Source organism: Bombina bombina, chromosome 2, assembly GCF_027579735.1.
Source record: "Bombina bombina isolate aBomBom1 chromosome 2, aBomBom1.pri, whole genome shotgun sequence".
In the NCBI taxonomy this organism is placed as follows: Eukaryota; Metazoa; Chordata; class Amphibia; order Anura; family Bombinatoridae; genus Bombina; species Bombina bombina.
The window spans coordinates 1,146,397,862-1,146,417,457 of NC_069500.1; the positions used below are offsets into that span (position 1 = coordinate 1,146,397,862).

General features: G+C 40.5%; 1 protein-coding gene across 1 annotated transcript in view; it reads right to left on the reverse strand.

The window, feature by feature from the left end:
* Nucleotides 1-19,596, reverse strand: part of NEK1 (NIMA related kinase 1) — an 827,448-nt gene that overhangs the window by 299,712 nt on the left and 508,140 nt on the right. The window contains exon 25 of the mRNA XM_053700237.1: nt 5,692-5,835. Coding sequence (XP_053556212.1) covers nt 5,692-5,835 — 144 coding nt within the window. The remainder of the gene's footprint in view (nt 1-5,691; nt 5,836-19,596) is intronic.

The following is a 19,596-nucleotide window of genomic DNA, read 5'->3' on the forward strand; positions in this document are numbered from 1 at the left end:
GGCATGATTACCCCTGAAGACTCCAGGTCTGAAACACACTTCAGAAAAGCCTGAGCTTTTACTGGATTTACAGGAATGTGTGAGAGAAAAAATCTTCTCACAGGAGGTCTTACTTGAATCCTATTCGATACCCTTGAGAGACAATGCTCTGAATCCAATGATTTTGGACAGATTTTAACCAAAAATCCTTGAAAAACCTTAATCTGCCCCCTACCAGCTGAGCTGGAATGAGGGCCGCACCTTCATGTGGACTTAGGGGCAGACTTTGGTTTCCTAAATGGCTTGGATTTATTCCAATTTGAGGAAGGCTTCCAACTGGAAGCAGATTCCTTGGGAGGAGGATTGAGTTTTTGTTCCTTATTCTGACGAAAGGAACGAAAATGGTTAGAAGCCTTAGATTTACCCTTAGGTTTTTTATCCTGAGGCAAAAAAACTCCTTTTCCTCCAGTGATAGTTGAAATAATAGAATCCAACTGAGAACCAAATAAATTATTACCTTGGAAAGAAAGAGATAGTAATCTAGATTTAGATGTCATATCAGCATTCCAAGATTTAAGCCACAAAGCTCTTCTAGCTAATACAGCTAAAGACATGGATCTAACATCAATTTTGATAATATCAAAAATGACATCACAAATAAAATGATTAGCATGTTGCAGTAAGCGAACAATGCTAGATATGTCAGAATCCAATTCATGTTGCGCTAAATTTTCCAACCAGAAAGTTGATGCAGCCGCAACATCACCCAAAGAAATAGCAGGTCTGAGAAGATGACCTGAATATAAATAGGCCTTCCTTAGATAAGATTCAAGCTTCCTATCTAAAGGATCCTTAAAGGAAGTGCTATCTTCCATAGGAATAGTGGTACGTTTAGCAAGAGTAGAAATAGCCCCATCAACTTTGGGTATCTTTTCCCAAAACTCTATAGGTTTTCCTGGTAAAGGATACAATCTCTTAAACCTTGAAGAAGGAACAAATGAAGTACCTGGCTTATTCCATTCCCTAGAAATCATATCAGAAATAGCCTCAGGAATGGGAAAAACACCTGGGGAAACCACAGGAGATTTAAAAACAGCATTTAAACGTTTATTAGACTGAACGTCAAGAGGACTGGTTACCTCAATATCCAAAGTAATTAACACTTCTTTTAATAAAGAACGCATATACTCTATTTTAAATAAATAAGTAGATTTGTCAGTGTCAATATCTGAGGAAGGATCTTCTGTTTCAGATAGATCCTCATCAGAAGAGGATGAATTATTATGTTGTTGGTCATATGAAATTTCATCAGCTAAATGAGAAGTTTTAAAAGACCTTTTACGTTTATTAGAAGGTGGAAATGCAGACAAAGCCTTCATAATAGATTCAGAAACAAATTCTTTGAAATTTACAGGTATATCATGCACATTAGAAGTTGAAGGAACTGCAACTGGCAATGTACTATTACTGATAGAAACACTATCTGCATGTAAAAGTTTATCATGACAACTATTACAAATGACATTCGGTGGAATAATTTCTACAATTTTGCAACAAATGCACTTAGCTTTGGTAGAACCGACGTCAGGCAGCAATGTTCCAGCAGAAACTTCAGAGACAGGATCGGATTGGGACATCTTGCTCAATGTAAGAGAAAAAACAACATATAAAGCAAAATTATCTATTTCCTTAAATGACAGTTTCAGGAATGGGAAAAAATGCAAAAGCATAGGCCTCTTGATAGAAGAAAGCAGGAGGCAAACACACATGGGGCATTGAAATAATGAAAAAATTGGCGCCAAGTATGACGCACAACGTAACGTAAACTTTTTTGGCGCCAAAAATGATCGGAAATGACACACTTTCGTCACTAATGACGCTGCCGTGTGAAAGGTCTCGACGTCACGTATGACGCCGGAAATGACGAAGTTGCGTCAAAAAACGTAATTTCCCGTGCCAAAAATTACGCAATAAAGTCTAACATTTGACGCACCAGCGGGCCTAATACCCGCAAATGTAAGAGTAGTCAAAAATTGAAAAAGACTAAACTCCAGGTAAGAAACAAATTTCTTAAAGTGTTTATATTCCCAAATATGAAACTGACAGTCTGCAGAAGGAAATACATGAACCTGACTCATGGCAAATATAAGTACAATACATATATTTAGAACTTTATATAAATTGAATAAAGTGCCAAATCCTAGCTGAAAGTGTCTTAAGAAATAAAAACATACTTACCAAAAGACACCCATCCACAAATAGCAGATAGCCAAACCAGTACTAAAACAGTTCTTTAGTAGAGGTAATGGTAAATTTGAGAGTATATCGTCGATCTGAAAAGGGAGGTAGGAGATGAATCTCTACGACCGATAACAGAGAACCCATGAAAAAGACCCCCGTTAGGGAAATCATCGTATTCAATAGGTGATACTCCCTTCACGTCCCTCTGACATTCGCTGTACTCTGAGAGGAATCGGGCTTCAACAATGCTGAGAAGCGCATATCAACGTAGAAATCTTAGCACAAACTTACTTCACCACCTCCATAGGAGGCAAAGTTTGTAAAACTGAATTGTGGGTGTGGTGAGGGGTGTATTTATAGGCATTTTGAGGTTTGGGAAACTTTGCCCCTCCTGGTAGGATTGTATATCCCATATGTCACTAGTTCATGGACTCTTGCCAATTACATGAAAGAAAGTCTGACGACTTAGAAAATCCACCCCCAGTTCTCTACACCTGCGATATGGATAGCTGATAGGTGGCAAGAGTGAATCTCTGCCCAGCGAGTTATCTTTGAGACTTCTAACATTGCTAGGGAACTCCTTGTTCCCCCTTGATGGTTGATGTAAGCCACAGTCATGATGTTGTCCGAATGAAATCTGATGAACCTCAGAGTTGCTAACTGAGGCCAAGCCTGAAGAGCATTGAATTATCGCTCTCAGTTCCAGAATATTTATTGGAAGGAGTGTCTCCTCCTGAGTCCACGATCCCTGAGCCTTCAGGGAGTTCCAGACTGCACCCCAACCTAGAAGGCTGGCATCTGTCGTTACAATTGTCCAATCTGGCCTGCGAAAGGTCATACCTTTGGACAGATGGACCTGAGATAGCCACCAGAGAAGAGAATCCCTGGTCTCTTGGTCCAGATTTAGTAGAGGGGACAAATCTGTGTAATCCCCATTCCACTGACTGAGCATGCATAGTTGCAGCGGTCTGAGATGTAGGCGTGCAAACGGCACTATGTCCATTGCCGCTACCATTAAGCCGATTACTTCCATGCACTGAGCCACCGAAGGGCGCGGAATGGAATGAAGAACACGGCAGGAATTAAGAAGCTTTAATAACCTGGACTCCGTCAGGTAAATTTTCATTTCCACAGAATCTATCAGAGTCCCTAGGAAGAAAACTCTTGTGAGTGGGGATAGAGAACTCTTTTCCTCGTTCACTTTCCACCCATGCGACCTCAGAAATGCCAGTACTATGTCCGTATGAGACTTGGCAATTTGGAAGTTTGACGCCTGTATCAGGATGTCGTCTAAATAAGGGGCCACTGCTATGCCCCGCGGCCTTAGGACCGCCAGAAGCGACCCCAGAACCTTCGTAAAAATTCTTGGGGCTGTAGCTAATCCAAAGGGAAGAGCTACAAACTGGTAACGCCTGTCTAGAAAGGCAAACCTGAGAAACAGATGATGATCTTTGTGTATCGGAATGTGAAAATAAGCATCCTTTAGATCCACTGTAGTCATATATTGACCCTCCTGGATCATAGATAGGATGGTACGAATAGTTTCCATCTTGAATGATGGAACTCTGAGGAATTTGTTTAAGATCTTTAGATCCAAAATTGGTCTGAAGGTTCCCTCTTTTTTGGGAACCACAAACAGATTTGAGTAAAATCCCTGTTCCTGTTCCTCCTTTGGAACTGGATGGATCACTCCCATAACTAGGAGGTGTTGTACACAATGTAAGAATGCCTCTCTCTTTATCTGGTTTGCAGATAACTGTGAAAGGTGAAATCTCCCTTTTGGGGGGGAAGCTTTGAAGTCCAGAAGATATCCCTGAGATATAATTTCCAACGCCCAGGGATCCTGGACATCTCTTGCCCACGCCTGGGCGAATAGTGAAAGTCTGCCCCCTACTAGATCCGTTATCGGATAGGGGGCCGTTCCTTCATGCTGTCTTAGAGGCAGCAGCAGGCTTTTTGGCCTGCTTACCTTTGTTCCAGGTCTGGATAGGTCTCCAGACCGTCTTGGACTGAGCAAAAGTTCCATCTTGTTTTGCATTAGAGGAAGTTGATGCCGCACCTGCCTTGATGTTTCGAAAGGCACGAAAATTAGACTGTTTGGCCCTTGATTTGGACCTGTCCTGAGGAAGGGCATGACCTTTTCCTCCAGTGATATCAGCAATAATCTCCTTCAAACCAGGCCCGAATAGGGTCTGCCCCTTGAAGGGAATGTTAAGCAGCTTAGACTTTGAAGTAACGTCAGCTGACCATGATTTAAGCCATAGCGCTCTGCGCGCCTGGATAGCAAAACCAGAATTCTTAGCCGTTAGTTTAGTCAAATAAACAATGGCATCAGAAACAAAAGAATTGGCTAGCTTAAGTGCTCTAAGCTTGTCAAGTATGTCATCCAATGGAGTCGCTACCTGTAAAGCCTCTTCCAGAGACTCAGCAGCAGTGACAGGAGCAATGCATGCAAGGGGCTGTAGGATAAAACCTTGTTGAATAAACATTTTCTTAAGGTAACCCTCTAATTTTTTATCCATTGGATCTAAAAAAGCACAACTGTCCTCGACAGGGATAGTAGTACGCTTTGCTAGAGTAGAAACTGCTCCCTCCACCTTAGGAACTGTCTGACATAAGTCCCGTGTGGTGGCGTCTATTGGAAACATTTTTCTAAAAATAGGAGGGGGAGAGAACGGCACACCTGGTCTATCCCATTCCTTATTAATAATTTCTGTAAACCTTTTAGGTATTGGAAAAACATCAGTACACACCGGCACTGCATAGTATTTATCCAGTCTACACAACTCTGGTACCATTTAAAAATAACAAACTTTTGATTGAAGAATAAAAACGAACTATATTTCATCACTCTCTCTTACTACCTCCATGCTTGTTGAGAGTTGCAAGAGAATGACTGGATATGGCAATTAGGGGAGGAGCTATATAACAGCTCTGCTGTGGGTGATCCTCTTGCAACTTCCTGTTGGGAAGGAGAATATCCCACAAGTAATGGATGATCCGTGGACTGGATACACCTTACAAGAGAAATAGACATAACTTTGAAATTGGTTAGAAAAAAAATCTACTACTCATTTGAAGTTCAGACTAAGTGCTATTGCATTGTATTTTTATCATGCATTTGATGATTATGCAAATCTACTGTATTGACTGCTCTTTTAAGTCATCGCTCTAAATTACATTTTTTATTTCTTCAAATCCTGTACATTTTTGCTACTTTAAGCACTGCATGTTTAACGCACATTTCCTGAGGCTTATTTACACAGTGTAAGGATTTTCAATGAAACACAAGCAGAAGCTGAGATGGGGAGATTGAGTGAGACAAATTATTTTTACATCATGTCTCTACTCTCACTGGTCTATGAACCAGCTGTGCATAATTCCTTATCTGCAGGTTTTTAAACACAATGAAGCTGTAAAATAAAATGTAGTTTGCATGACCTGTATGTAACTTTGTGTAATATTGCTTACCATTTGTTGCCTGCAGTAGTTCAGTCTGCAGCTGGAGTTGGGCCTCACCCAAAACCCTAAGCACAGAGTCACCAGGTTCCTTGCCCCAAAGCCTTCTCTGTGGTTCATCTGGATGTAGCATTATGTCGTCCCCTACTGTAATATCTGAGAAGACAGAAGGCATTTATAGATTTATTCAACATTTATAGATGAAACCACCCCCCCCCCCAAACCCCCCCCCCCACATTTTCAGGAAAACCAGCATTTACACAGTGTAATGTGTTATTCCTGTTATGCTTTTTATTTCTACTTGACTTAACCTTCTCATTTTAAGTTCTCTATGTTACTATGCTCTGTGGAATGTAGAACATGTGAAAATCCATTCTGGGAAGAAAAATTGCTTTCCTTCTGGGCAGGGAGAGTCCACGACTTCTTTCCTTACTGTTGGGAAATACAACACCTGGCCACCAGGAGTAGCAAAGACACCCCAGCTAAAAGGCATAAATATCTTTCCCACTTCCCCTATCCCACAGTCATTCTGCCGAGGGAACAAGGAAAAGTAGGAGAAACATCAGGGTATAAAGGTGCCAGAAGAAATAATATAAAAAAGGGAGCCGCCCACATCAAGACAAATTACGGGCGGGGTCGTGGACTCTCCCTGCCAGGAAGGAAAGAAATTTATCTGGTAAGCATAAATTATGTTTTTCTTACATAGTGCAGGGAGAGTCCACAACTTCATTCCTTACTGTTGGGAAAACTATACCCAAGCTCCAGAGGACACTGAATGAATAACGAGAGGGAACAGAAAAAAGAGGCGGACTCTTTTCTGAGGGCATCACAGCCTGCAAAATTTTTCTCCCCCGAAAGCTTCTTCAGCTGAAGCAAACACATCAAACTTGTAAAATTTAGAAAAAGTGTGTAAGGAGGACCAAATCTGATCCACTGAAGCTTTGTTCTTAAAAGCCCAAAAGAAAGCCACTGCTCTAGTGGAATGGCCCGTTATCCTCTCAGGAGGCTGTTGTCCCGCTGCCTCATAAGCTAAGCAGATGACACTCCTCAACCAGAAAGATAGGGAAGTCGTAGTAGCCTTCTGCCCCTTACGCTTCCCCGTATTGATGACAAACAAAGAGGATGATTGTCTGAATTCCTTAGTAGCCTGAAGATAGAACTTCAAGGCCACATCTAGATTGTGAAGCAAACGTTCCTTCTCTGAAGGACACAAGGAAGGAACAACAAATTCCTCGATTAATGTTACAATTCGACAACACCTTAGGGAGGAACCCTAGCTTCCTAGCTTAGTGCATAAAACCGCATAATCAGCATGAAAAACCACATAAGGAGGGGGGGTCACATTGCAAAGCAGAAATCTCAGAAACTCTGCGCGCAGAGGCAATAGCCTACAAAAAAAGAACCTTCCAAGATAACAATTTAATGTCAACAGTATGAATAGGCTTAAACGGAGCCTGCTGCAAAACACTAAGAACAAGATTGAGGCTCCAAGGCGGAGTCCCAGATCTAAACACAGGTCTGATCCTAGCCAGAGCCTTAACAAAGGACTGCACATCTGGAAGCTCAGCCAATTTTTTGTGCAGTAACACCGACAGGGCCGATATCTGTCTCTTCAGGGAACAAGCAGATAAACCATTCTCCAGTCCATCCTGGAGAAAAGCTAGAATTCTGGCAACCTTAAGCCAGGAAAAGCCACGCTCTTCACACCAGTACAAGTCCTCCACATTTTATGGTAGATACGACGAGTAACTGACTTACGAGCTTGAACCAGAGTGTGAAACACATTTAGAAAACCCTCTTTTGGCTAAGACTAAGCGTTCAATCTCCACTCAGTCAGCCAGGGACCCTGTATCAGCAGATCTCTGCGACAAGGTAACCTCCACTGAGGAGATGAGGACATCCCCACCAGATCCGCAAACCACGTCCTTCACGGCCACGACGGAGCAATCAGAATCCCTGATGCTTGCTCCTGCTTGATCAGAGCCACCACACGAGGGAAAAACATTAATGGAGGAAAAAGATATAAGAGTCTGAACCTCCATGGTACTGATAGGGCATCTATCAGTTCCGCCTGAGGATCCCTCAACCTCGACCCGTACCTGGGTAGCTTGGTATTGAGGCGGGATGCCATGAGATCTATCTCCGGCGTCCCCCACTCGCTGCATATCTCTGCAAACACGTCGGGGTGGAGAGACCATTCCCCTGTGTGAAAGGATTGCCTGCTGAGGAAGTCCGCTTCCCAGTTGTGCACACCCGGAATGTGGATCACTGACAGCGTACATCTGTGAATCTCCACCCACTCTAGTATCTGAGATACTTCTCTCATCGCTAAGGAACTTCTCGTCCCCCCCTCATGGTTGATGAAGACAACCAAGATTATATTGCCTGATCGGAATCTGATAAATTGGGACAAACCCAGAAGGGTCTAAGCCTTTAAGTCACTGAAGATTGGCCGGAGTTCCAAAATATTGATCGGAAGGGAGGACTCCTCCTGAGTCCACAGACTTTGTGCCTTCTTGGCACCCCAAACGGCTCCCCAGCCGGAAAGGCTTACGTCCGTAGTCACAATCTCCCAGAACGGTCTCAAGAAGCGCGTGTCTTGGGACAGATGATATAGACAGAGCCACTAGGAGAGTGAAGCTCTCTGCAGGTTGTATAGCACGAATCTGGCAAAAAGAATGAGGTCCATACAGGACACCATGAGTCTAATCACCTCCATACACTGAGCCACTGAGGGTCTTGAGGAGGCCTGGAAGGCAAGACATGCAGAAGTTAGCTTGCAACTTCTCTAATCTGTGAAGAATATTATCATGGATATGGAGTCTATTATAGTCCCCAGGAAATTCACCCTTGTACTTGGAGTAAGTTAACTCTTTTCCAAGTTTAGCATGCATCCATGTGATTGAAAAGTATTGAGAAGGGACTCTGAATGTTCTTCTGCTAGACGAAAGGATGGTGCCTGTACCAAGATATCGTCCAGGTAAGGTGCTACTGCAATACCTTGTGTTCTGGCAATGCTAGAAGAGCTCCCAGAACCTTTTAAAAATCCTTGGAGCAGTAGCTAGGAAAAACGGGAAGAGCTATGAACTGGAAGTGCTGGTCCAGAAAAACAAACCTCAGGAACTGAAAATGTTCCCTGTGTATCAGGACATGAATGTATACATACTTCAGGTCTATTATGGTCATAAACTGTCCTTCCTGAACCAGAGGAAGATTGACCGAATCGTCTCCATCTTGAAAGAATGAACACTCAGAAACTTGTTTAGGCACTTTAGGTCCAGAATTGGACGAAAAGTTCCCTACTTCTTTGGAACCACGAAAAGGTTTGAATAAAACCCCAAACCTCTTTCTGCTGTAGGTACCAGGACAATTACTCCTAGAGAGGAGAGATCCCGCACACAAACTAAGAAGGCAGCCCTCTTTTCAGGTCTTGTAGACAGACTGGAGAGAAGGAATCTACCCCTGGGCGGATGAGACTTGAATCTTATTGAGATACAACCTCCAGGACCCAAGGATCCTGTACATTCTGGAACCAAGTGTCTGAAAAAAGATTGGATCGGGGGCCGCCCCTTCATGCCGATTTGTTCTCGGTGGGCTTCTTAGTCTGTTTGAACTTATTCCAGGACTGAGCTGGCTTCCAAGTACCCTTGGGCTGTCCGGATTTGGATGAGGATTTCTGTCGTTGTGATTTGTCAGAACGAAAATTAAACGAATTCCGTCCATTAGGCATATTTTTCTTGTCCTGCGGTAGGAAGGCACCCTTCCCTCCGGTAACTGTAGAAATAATGGAGTCCAGCCCTGGACCGAATAAAACCTTCCCCTTGAAAGGAAGAGAAACGAGTCTGGATTTAGAAGTCATATCCGCAGACCAAGACTTCAACCAGAGAGCCAGGCGGGCTAGGACGGCATTTATGCGAATAATTTGCATATTCGCGTCACAGATAAAGGAGTTGGTCATTCTAAGAGCCTTAATTTTCTCCTGAATATCCTCAAGGGGAGTCTCCACCTGAATGAGCTCCGACAGAGTGTCGCACCAGTAGGTAGCTGCTCCAGCAACCGCGGCTACAGTTGCTGCTGGTTGAAATAAAAACCCTGTATGTTGAAACATATTCCTCAGGAAGGTTCTATCTTCCAGGGGTATAGTAGTATGCTGAGCCAGAGTATAAATAGTGCCATCCACCTTAGGGATGGAGCCCCAAAAGTCTAATTGAGAGTCAGGGACCGGGAATCATATTTTTTAAGTAGACGAGGGGGAAAAAGAAGTGCCTACTCTTTCCCATTCTTTTCTAATAATGTTCGCCATCTTAACTGGCACAGGAAAAACATAATTTATGTAAGAACTTACCTGAAAATTAATTTCTTTCATAGTGGCATAGAGTCCATGAGCTAGTGACGTATGGGATATACATTCCTACCTGGAGGGGGCAAAGTTTCCCAAACCTCAAAATGCCTATAAATACACCTCCCACCTCACTCATACTTCAGTTTAACGTATAGCCAAGAAGTGAGGTGTAAAAAAAGGAGTAAAAAGCATAAAAAAAGAGGAACTGGAAAAAAAAAAAGTGCTTTATACAAAAAAATCAAAACCACAAACAAATAGGGTGGGTCTCATGGACTCTTGCCACTATGAAAGAAAATAATTTATCAGGTAAGTTCTTACATAAATTATGTTTTTCCTGTGCCAGTTAAGATGGTGAACTTTATCAGGTAAGTTCTTACATAAATTATGTTTTCTTTCATGTAAGTGGCAAGAGTCCATGAGCTAGTGATGTATGGGATATAATACCCAAGATGTGGAAGTCCACGAGTCACTAGAAAATGAGGGATAAAATAAAAACAGCTAAATCCGCTGAGAAATTGAAGTCAACATTTTTTTATTAAATTTTCTTAAAAATGTCAAAAAAACCTCAAATCAAAAAGGCATTAGAATCAAACTGAGACAACTGCCTGAAGAACCTTTCTACCAAAGGCTGCTTCCAAAGAAGCAAACACATAAAAATGGAAAAATTTAGTAAAAGTATGAAAAGAAGACCAAGTTGCTGCTTTGCAAATTTGATCAACTGAAGCTTCATTCTTAAAAGCCCAAGAAGTGACAACTGATCTAGTAGAATGAGCTGTAATTCTCTGAGGCGGACACTGTCCCGCCTCCAAATAAGCTTTGTGAATCAAAAGTTTCAACCAAGATGCAAAGAAATGACAGAGGCTTACTGACCTTTCCTAGAGCCAGAAAAAATTATAAATAGACTAGAAGTCTTTCTGAAATCCTTAGTAGCCTCAACATAATATTTCAAAGCTCTTACCACATCCAAAGAATGTAAAGACCTTTCAAGAGTATTCTTAGGATTAGGACATAAAGAAGGAACAACAATTTCATTATTGATGTTGTTAGAATTCACAACTTTAGGCAAGAATTTTAATGAAGTCCGCAAAACAGCTTTATCTTGATGGAAACGCAAATAAGGAGACTCACAAGAGAGAGCAGACAACTCGGAAACTCTTCTAGCAGAAGAGATAGCTAAAAGAAATAACACTTTCAAGAAAGTAGTTTAATATCCAAAGAATGCATAGGCTCAAAAGGAGGAGCCTGCAAAATTTTCAAAATCAAATTGAGACTCCAAGGAGGAGAAATAGATTTAAAAACAGGTTTAATACGAATAAAAGCCTGAACAAAACAGTGAATATCAGGAAGTTTAGCAATCTTTCTATAAAATAAGACAGAAAAAACAGAAATTTGTCCCTTTAAAGTATTCACAGACAAATCCTTATCTAAACCATCCTAAAGAATCTTTCAATTCTAGGGATTCTGAAAGAATGCCAAGAATAACTGGGTGAATCGGAATATGAAAATAAGCGTAATGCAAGTCTATTGTGGACATGAAATGACCTTGCTGAACAAAAGGCAGAATAGTCCTTATATTCACCATCTTGAAAGTTGGGACTCTTACAAAACAATTTAAAGTTTTTAGATCCAGAATTGGTCTGAATGAATCCTCCTTTTTTGGGACAATGAACAGATTTGAATAAAAACCCAAACCCTGTTCCTGTAGAGGAACTGGAACAATCACCCCTGAAAGCTCTAGGTCTGAAACACACTTCAGAAAAGCCTGAGCCTTCAGTGGGTTTGTTGGAACATGGGAAAGAAAGAATCTTCCCATGGGAGGTCTTATGCTGAAACCTATTTGATACCCCTGAGAAACAATATCCCGAATCCACTGATTTTGGACAGAATCTGCCCAAATCTCTTGAAATAATTTTAGTGTGCCCCCCCACCAGTTGAACTGGATTGAGGGCCACACCTTCATGCAGTCTTAGGGGCTGTATTTGGTTTCTTATAAGGTTTGAGCTTATTCCAATTTGTGGATGGTTTCCAATTGGAACCAGAGGCCTTAGGAGGAGGAGTGTTTTTTTGTTCCTTAGACTGACGAAAGAAACAAAAACGATTGGGAGCTTTAAATTTACCCTTAGATTTCTTATGTTGAGGCAGAAAACCTCCCTTACCCCCAGTAAAAGTGGAGATAATAGAATCCAATTTAGAACCAAATAAATTATTACCCTGAAAGGATAAAGATAGTAATCTAGATTTAGACACCATATCAGCATTCCATTATTTGAGCCATAAAGCTCTCCTAGGCAGAATAGCTAAAGACACAGATTTAATATCAAATATAGCATCACAAATGAAATGATTAGCATTTTGAAGTAGAAGAACAATGCTAGTTAAATCAGGATCCGATAACTGCTGTGCTAGAATATCCAAACAAAAAGTTAAAGCAGCAGCAACATCAGCTATAGAGATAACAGGTCTAAGAATATAGCCAGTATATAAATATGCCTTCCTAAAATAAGATTAAATCTTCCTTACTAAGGGATCCTTAAAAACATAATTTATGTAAGAACTTACCTGATAAATTAATTTCTTTCATATTGGCAAGAGTCCATGAGCTAGTGACGTATGGGATATAAAATCTTACCAGGAGGGGCAAAGTTTCCCAAACCTTAAAATGCCTATAAATAAACCCCTCACCACATCCACAATTCAGTTTAACGAATAGCCAAGTAGTGGGGTGATAAAGAAAGGAGTAAAAAGCATCAACAAAGGAATTTGGAATAATTGTGCTTTATACAAAAAATCATAACCACCATAAAAAGGGTGGGCCTCATGGACTCTTGCCAATATGAAAGAAATGAATTTATCAGGTAAGTTCTTACATAAATTATGTTTTCTTTCATGTAATTGGCAAGAGTCCATGAGCTAGTGACGTATGGGATATCAAATACCCAAGATGTGGAACTCCATGCAAGAGTCACTAGAGAGGGAGGGATAAAAAAATAAACAGCCAAATGCTGAAAAAATAATCCACAACCCAAATATAAGTTATTCTTATGAAGAAAAAACTTAAAACAGCAGCAGAAGAATCAAACTGAAACAGCTGCCAGAAGAACTTTTCTACCAAAAACTGCTTCAGAAGAAGCAAATACATCAAAACGGTAGAATTTAGTAAATGTATGCAAAGAGGACCAAGTCGCTGCTTTGCAAATCTGATCAACTGAAGCTTCATTCTTAAAAGCCCACGAAGTGGAGACTGACCTAGTAGAATGAGCTGTAATTCTCTGAGGTGGGGCTTGACCCGACTCCAAATAAGCTTGATGAATCAAAAGCTTTAACCAAGAGGCCAAGGAAATAGCAGAAAGCCTTCTGACCTTTCCTAGGACCAGAAAATATAACAAATAGACTAGAAGTCTTCCTATAATCTTTAGTAGCTTCAACATAATAATTCAAAGCTCTTACCACATCCAAAGAATGTAAGGATCTTTCCAAAGGATTCTTAGGATTAGGACACATGGAAGGGACAACAATTTCTCTACTAATGTTGTTAGAATTCACAACCTTAGGTAAAAATTGAAATGAAGTCCGCAAAACCGCCTTATCCTGATGAAAAATCAGAAAAGGAGATTCACAAGAAAGAGCAGATAGCTCAGAAACTCTTCTAGCAGAAGAGATAGCCAAAAGAAACAACACTTTCCAAGAAAGTAGTTTAATATCCAAAGAATGCATAGGCTCAAAAGGAGGAGCCTGTAACACCTTCAAAACCAAATTAAGACTCCAAGGAGGAGAAATTGATTTAATGACAGGCTTAATACAAACTAAAGCCTGTACAAAACAGTGAATATCAGGAAGATTAGCAATCTTTCTGTGAAATAAAACAGAAAGAGCAGATATTTGTCCTTTCAAGGAACTTGCAGACAAACCCCTATCCAAATAATCCTGGAGAAACTGTAAAATTCTAGGAATTCTAAAAGAATGCCAAGAGAATTTATGAGAACACCATGAAATGTAAGTCTTCCAAACTCGATAATAAATCTTCCTAGAGACAGATTTACGAGCTTGTAACATAGTATTAATTACCGAGTCAGAGAAACCTCTATGACTAAGAATTAAGCGTTCAATCTCCATACCTTCAAATTTAATAATTTGAGATCCTGATGGAAAAAAGGGTCTAGCCTTAACGGAAGTGTCCAAGGTTGGCAACTGGCCATCCGAACAAGATCCGCAAACCAAAACCTGTGAGGCCATGCTGGAGCCACCAGCAGTACAAATGAGCGCTCCATTAGAATTTTGGAGATTACTTTCGGAAGAAGAACTAGAGGCGGAAAGATATAAGCAGGATGATAATTCCAAGGAATTGACAACGCATCCACTGCTTCCGCCTGAGGATCCCGGGATCTGGACAGATACCTGGGAAGTTTCTTGTTCAGATGAGAGGCCATCAGATCTATTTCTGGAAGTCCCCAGATTTGAAAAATCTGAAGAAAAACCTCTGGATGAAGAGACCATTCGCCCGGATGTAACATCTGGCGACTGAGATAATCCGCTTCCCAATTGTCTACACCTGGGATGTGAACCGCAGAAATTAGACAGGAGCTGGATTCCGCCCATACAAGTATCCGAGATACTTCTTTCATAGCTTGAGGACTGTGAGTCCCCCCTTGATGATTGACATATGCCACGGTCATGACATTGTCTGTTTGAAAACAAATAAACGATTCTCTCTTCAGAAGAGGCCAGAACTGAAGAGCTCTGAAAATCGCACGGAGTTCCAAAATATTGATTGGTAATTTCGCCTCCTGAGATTTCCAAACCCCTTGCGCTGTCAGAGATCCCCAAACCGCTTCCCAACCTGATAGACTCGCATCTGTAGAGATCACAGTCCAGGTTGGACGAACGAAAGAGGCCCCTTGAATTAAACGATGGTGATCCATCCACCAAGTTAGAGATGATCGAACATTGTGATTTAAGGATATTATTTGTGATATCCTTGTATAATCCCTGCACCACTGGTTCAACATACAAAGCTGAAGTGGTCTCGTATGAAAACGAGCAAAAGGGATCGCGTCCGATGCAGCAGTCATGAGACCTAAAATCTCCATGCATAATGCTACCGAAGGGAACGATTGAGACTGAAGGCTTCGACAGGCTGAAACCAATTTCAGACGTCTTTTTCTTGTCAGAGACAAAGTCATGGACACTGAATCTATTTGGAAACCTAAAAAGGTTGCCCTTGTCTGAGGAATCAAGGAACTCTTTGGTAATTTGATCCTCCAACCATGTCTTTGAAGAAACAACACAAGTTGATTCGTATGAGATTCTGCAGAATGTGAAGACTGAGCAAGTACCAAGATATCGTCCAAATAAGGAAATACCACAATACCCTGTTCTCTGATTACAGAGAGAAGGGCACCGAGAACCTTCGAAAAGATCCTTGGCGCTGTTGCTAGGCCAAATGTAAGAGCAATAAACTGGTAATGCTTGTCTAGAAAAGAGAATCTCAGAAACTGATAGTGATCTGGATGAATTGGAATATGCAGGTATGCATCCTGTAAATCTATTGTAGACATATAATGCCCTTGCTGAACAAAAGGCAGAATAGTTCTTATAGTCACCATTTTGAATGTTGGTATCCTTACATAACGATTCAATACTTTTAGATCCAGAACCGGTCTAAAAGAATTCTCTTTCTTTGGTACGATGAATAGATTTGAATAAAACTCCAGACCCTGTTCCAGAACTGGAACTGGTATAATTACCCCAGCTAACTCTAGGTCTGAAACACATTTCAGAAACGCCTGAGCCTTCACTGGATTGACTGCAATGCGTGAGAGAAAGAATCTTCTCACAGGCGGTCTTACTTTGAAACCTATTCTGTACCCTTGTGAAACAAGGTTCTGAATCCAAAGATTGTGAACCGAATTGATCCAAACATCTTTGAAAAATCGTAACCTGCCCCCTACCAGCTGTGCTGGAATGAGGGCCGCACCTTCATGCGGATTTAGGGGCTGGTTTTGACTTTCTGGAAGGCTTGGATTTATTCCAGACTGGATTAGGTTTCCAACCGGAAACTGTTCCTTTAGGGGAAGGATCGGGCTTCTGCTCCTTCTGACGAAAGGAACGAAAACGATTAGCAGCCCTGTAATTACCTTTAGATTTTTTACCCTGAGGCAAAAAGGCACCCTTCCCTCCAGTAACAGTTGAAATTATAGAATCCAACTGAGAACCAAACAATTTATTACCTTGGAAAGAGAGAGAAAGCAAAGTTGATTTAGAAGTCATATCTACATTCCAGGATTTAAGCCATAAAGCTCGTCTAGCTAAAATAGCTAAAGACATATACCGGACATCAACTCTAATGATATCAAAAATGGCATCACAGACAAAGTTATTAGCGTGTTGAAGAAGTTTAACAATGCTATATGTGTTATGATCTGTCACTTGTTGCTCTAAAGCCTCCAACCAGAAAGTTGAAGCTGCAGCAACATCAGCCAAAGAGATAGCAGGTCTAAGTAGATTACCTGAACATAAATAAGCTTTTCTCAAAAAAGATTCAATTTTCTTATCTAAAGGATCTTTAAACGAAGTGCTATCTGCCGTAGGAATAGCAGTACGTTTGGCTAGAGTAGAGATAGCCCCATCGACTTTAGGGATTTTATCCCAAAATTCCAGTCTATTAGATGGCACAGGGTACAATTTCTTAAACCTTGGAGAAGGAGTAAATGAAGTACCCAGACTATCCCATTCCCTAGCAATCACATCTGAGATAGCATCAGGAACTGGAAAAACTTCCGGAATTAACACGAGGTTTATAAATCGAATTTAAACGCTTAGCAGTTCTAGTATCAAGAGGACTGGACTCCTCCATATCTAAAGCAATCAAAACTTCTTTAAGCAATGAACGAATAAACTCCATCTTAAATAAATATGAAGATTTATCAGTATCAATATCTGTAGTAGAATCTTCTGAACCGGAAAAAACCTCATCAGAAACAGATGTCAGAATGATGGCGGTCACCTAAAAATTCATAAGAAAAATGAGAAGTTTTGAAAGACCTTTTACGTTTATTGGAAGGAGGAATAACAGACAGAGCCTTCTTAATAGAATTAGAAACAAATTCTTTAACATTAACAGGAACATCCTGAACAATAGATGTTGAAGGAACAACAACAGGTAAAGGATTATTACTAATAGAAACAGAATCTGCATTGGAAAGTTTATCATGACAGCTTTCACAAACCACAGCTGGGGGAACAGAAACCACAAGTTTACAACATATACACTTAACTTTGGTAGAACCAGCATCAGGCAGCGTCTGTCCATTAGAGGATTTTGATCCAGGGTCAGGATGAGACATCTTGCAATATGTAATAGAAAAAACAACATATAAAGCAAAATTATCAAATTCCTTAAAAGACAGTTTCAGGAATGGGAAAGAATGCAAAATAATAAGCTTCTAGAAACTAGAAGCCATGAAAATAAAATGTTTAAATAAAGTGAGTAAAAAATACGCCCACATTTTTTTGGCGCAAAAAAATGTCTGAATACAACTTCCGGCGTAAATGACGTGGTCGGAAATGACAATTTTTTGCACCAAAAAAAGACGTAATAAAAAGAAACATTTTCTGCCCCCGCGAGCCGAACAGCACGCAGGAAAAAATGGCCAAATGAAATTTTTTCAAGGTAAGAAAAAATAAATAAATGCATTATCCCAATAATTAAACTGACAGTCTGTATTGAAAAGGAATACTGATTATCCTGAATCAAGGCAAATATAAGTTTATAGACATATATTTAGAACTTTACAAATAAAGTGCCCAACCATAGTGCAGAGTGTCACAAAGAATAAGATTTACTTACCCCAGGACACTCCTCTACATGTAGTAGATAGCCAAACCAGTACTGAAACGAGAATCAGTAGAGGTAAAGGTATATAAGAGTATATCGTCGATCTGAAAAGGGAGGTAGGAGAAGAAATCTCTACGACCGATAACAGAGAACCTATGAAATTGATCCCCTAGAGGTAGACCATTGTATTCAAATAGGCAATACTCTCTTCACATCCCTCTGACATTCACTGCACTCTGAGAGGAAAACCGGGCTTCAACCTGTTGCGAAGCGCATATCAACGAAGAATCTTAAGCACAAACTTACTTCACCACCTCCACGGGAGGCAAAGTTTGTAAAACTGAATTGTGGGTGTGGTGAGGGGTGTATTTATAGGCATTTTAAGGTTTGGGAAACTTTGCCCCTCCTGGTAGGAATGTATATCCCATACGTCACTAGCTCATGGACTCTTGCTAATTACATGAAAGAAAATCCTCTCACAGGAGGTCTTACTCTGAATCCTATTCGGTAACCATGAGAGACAATGCTCTGAATCCATTGATTTTGGACAGAATTTATCCAAACATCCTTGAAAAAACATAATTTATGTAAGAACTTACCTGATAAATTCATTTCTTTCATATTAGCAAGAGACCATGAGCTAGTGACGTATGGGATATACATTCCTACCAGGAGGGGCAAAGTTTCCCAAACCTCAAAATGCCTATAAATACACCCCTCACCACACCCACAATTCAGTTTAACGAATAGCCAAGAAGTGGGGTGATAAGAAAAAAAGTGCGAAAGCATATAAAATAAGGAATTGGAATAATTGTGCTTTATACAAAATCATAACCACCACAAAAAAAGGGCGGGCCTCATGGACTCTTGCTAATATGAAAGAAATGAATTTATCAGGTAAGTTCTCACATAAATTATGTTTTCTTTCATGTAATTAGCAAGAGTCCATGAGCTAGTGACGTATGGGATAATGACTACCCAAGAAGTGGATCTTTCCACACAAGAGTCACTAGAGAGGGAGGGATAAAATAAAGACAGCCAATTCCTGCTGAAAAATCCACACCCAAAATAAAGTTTAACGAAAAACATAAGCAGAAGATTCAAACTGAAACCGCTGCCTGAAGTACTTTTCTACCAAAGACTGCTTCAGAAGAAGAAAATACATCAAAATGGTAGAATTTAGTAAAAGTATGCAAAGAGGACCAAGTAGCTGCTTTGCAGATCTGGTCAACCGAAGCTTCATTCCTAAACGCCCAGGAAGTAGAAACTGACCTAGTAGAATGAGCTGTAATTCTCTGAGGCGGAGTTTTACCCGACTCAACATAGGCAAGATGAATTAAAGATTTCAACCAAGATGCCAAAGAAATGGCAGAAGCTTTCTGGCCTTTTCTAGAACCGGAAAAGATAACAAATAGACTAGAAGTCTTACGAAAAGATTTCGTAGCTTCAACATAATATTTCAAAGCTCTAACAACATCTAAAGAATGCAACGATTTCTCCTTAGAATTCTTAGGATTAGGACATAATGAAGGAACCACAATTTCTCTACTAATGTTGTTGGAATTCACAACTTTAGGTAAAAATTCAAAAGAAGTTCGCAACACCGCCATATCCTGATGAAAAATCAGAAAAGGAGACTCACAAGAAAGAGCAGATAATTCAGAAATTCTTCTGGCAGAAGAGATGGCCAAAAGGAACAAAACTTTCCAAGAAAGTAATTTAATGTCCAATGAATGCATAG